Below are 2750 nucleotides of genomic sequence, written 5' to 3' on the forward strand. Positions count from 1 at the left end.
AAGGGGACAAGTGTACGCTTTTCAAAATGGAAAAAATATCAATCGGTTTTTTGATACGTCGTGCATAATCCACGAGCCACTAATCTCGCACCTGCCAAGTACTGAAGCACGTGGGCCATACATATGGTGGTTACACGCATATTATAATCAACACTTACATGGGTTTGTCTCAGCTTTAGCATAATAAAATAGTCTTCCTGGAAATAAAAAAAAATTGTATACTTTTTGACGGAGGGAGGGGGTTCTCCAAAAAGTGTATGTTTTGTGCGCTTGTGAAAATGTTGAAAATTGTGAACCACCCCTAACGTATGTCAGACATGTGCAATTAACCTTGAGAAAGCCAAGCAACACCTCCTAGCTTCTAACATCCCGTGAGTTATATCCAACTTTTCTCTCGTTTTGTTATATCCAGGTTGGAGCACTTCCCTCTTAACATGATACTGATTTGAGGTATTATATCGTGGACATAGAGAGATCTTTACTCCAGGAGTGCCTAAGTGCTTAACTGATAGTTTTACGAGCCATTGTTCTTGCCTGATTGTGGTTTCGACAATTCTCATGGTTATCGAGAAGTTGAGGCCATTTATCACCGCTCAGTGCCCGTTGGACCTCTTGCGCTAAACTGCTTGTTGAAGTTTCAGGGATTTAAAGACCAAAGTTGCATATAAAAGTCCACTTTTTCTCGTCCAATCGTCTTCTGATTTCAGTTTCATTATATGTTTTACTCCACTGTGTAACATTGAACCCGATTTAACCCCTTTTTACGGAAATGTTATTGGGTACTCCTGCCATTTGGGCAACGTCGTTCGTATGCCAACTACATAAATAAATAAATTGCTAGTCGCTTCCCAACAAGTCATGACGTCATGCCACGTACCGTTGGTGCATTGTGAGTAACTATGTATTAGTCTGTTATTCTGTTACAATTTCGATTGTATTTCATATTTAAAATGTGCATGGAGGTTTGGAGGAGAAGAAAAAAAATAATTCCAAGAGAGGGGCGTGGTTTAACAACAACCACTGTACTAGCACGATGGAAAAGCAAAGAGACGAGGAAATTGACAAAGAAGTGTCAGCAATGACGTTGATTACAGTCTGGTTACGGGTTGGCATCCATCTACCCCGCAATAAGCAAGTTTCCAAACAGTGGTGTGACCTGACATTTTAAGAGATGCGACATAATTAACATAAATTACGTTTCTTTTTCTTTTTCTTTTCATTCATTCGGGTTTTGTCTTTCGATAGCATTCATGAGTGAGATTGCCTACATATTTAGAGTGAAATTGTTTAGATTATAATTGTGTTTTATGAACTGTCTAAAGCTTATATTTCTTGTATTTCTTATATTGCTTGTTCTGTTTCGGCAGTTTAGTGATAACAATAACAGTGATGATAATGGTAATAATGATAGTGATAGTAATAATAGTAATTATGTAATGATAGTAATGAACCAATGACATGACTACTACTAATAATAATAATGATAAAGTGATAATGATACTAATGATGATAATAATAATAGCAATAGTGATAACAATAATGATAATAAAGATAATGTTAATAATGATAATAGTAAAGATAATGATCATAACCATAATAATAATAATAATGATAATAATGATAATGATAATAATGAGAATAATAACGATAACAACAATAAAAATAATGATAGTAACAATGATAGTAATAATAATAATAATAATAATAATAATAGCAATAACAATGATAATAATAATAATAACAAAAATAATAATGATAATAATAATAATGGTAGTAATGATAGTAATAATAATAATGATTAAAAAACAGTAATAATAACAAATTAATGACAGTAATAAAGATAATAATGATAATAGTTATAATGGGGGCGATAATAAAAATTATTATTGTAATAATATAACAATTGTATTAACAAAGGTACTGATAATGATAATAACAAAAATAATAATAATGATAGTAATAATAATGATAATAACAAAATTAATAATGATAGCAATGAGAATGTTAACTGTGATAATGATGTTAACAATTATATTTAATGGTGATAATAGTGATAATAATAATAACAATGGTAATAATAATAATAACAATGATAATAATAATGATAATAACCAGGAAAATAATGATTATAAGAAGAATTAAAATAAAAAAAATATAATAATAATAATGAGATTCTTAATACTGATGATGATAATAATAATAATAACAATAGTGATAATAATTATTACAGCAATAACAGTAACAATGATAATTATTATTATTAGCATTGAATAAAGGATTTGGCTCGAATTATATAATCTAAAATAGCTTTAATATTAAAGCAGACTATCCAGAGGAAAATATAACATTATGATTCACCATAAAATCAGGTTGCATGGGTACATACATGTGGCAGCATCAAATTCAGCGCCACGTATGACCGACGCCTTGTATACAGTCCATGCACCTGAATATATATCTTAAATATGTACTCTGTGTGTGTGTGTGTGTGTGTATGTATGTATATATGTTTTGATAAATGAATATAAATAGAGAGGTAGGGGAAGAAAGAGAAATATGTTCATGCACATGCATTCATACATATATATATATATATATATATATATATATATATATATATATATATATATATACATGTATAGATAGATAGATAGATAGATACACAGAGACATGGCATAAAATAGAAAGAGAAGCACAGAGAGAGACTGAGGCAAAAGAGAAATAAATCCAGTGACAAAGACACACCAACG

The 2750-nt window shown here is 30.3% G+C and overlaps 1 protein-coding gene across 1 annotated transcript in view; it reads left to right on the forward strand.

Moving 5' to 3' along the window:
- Positions 1–1033: 1033 nt before the first annotated feature.
- Positions 1034–2750, forward strand: part of LOC119578606 — a 14720-nt gene continuing 13003 nt past the window's right edge. The window contains exon 1 of the mRNA XM_037926170.1: positions 1034–1105. Within this exon, the coding sequence (XP_037782098.1) occupies positions 1034–1105 (72 nt within the window). The remainder of the gene's footprint in view (positions 1106–2750) is intronic.

Source organism: Penaeus monodon, chromosome 11 (genome assembly GCF_015228065.2).
Source record: "Penaeus monodon isolate SGIC_2016 chromosome 11, NSTDA_Pmon_1, whole genome shotgun sequence".
In the NCBI taxonomy this organism is placed as follows: domain Eukaryota; kingdom Metazoa; phylum Arthropoda; class Malacostraca; order Decapoda; family Penaeidae; genus Penaeus; species Penaeus monodon.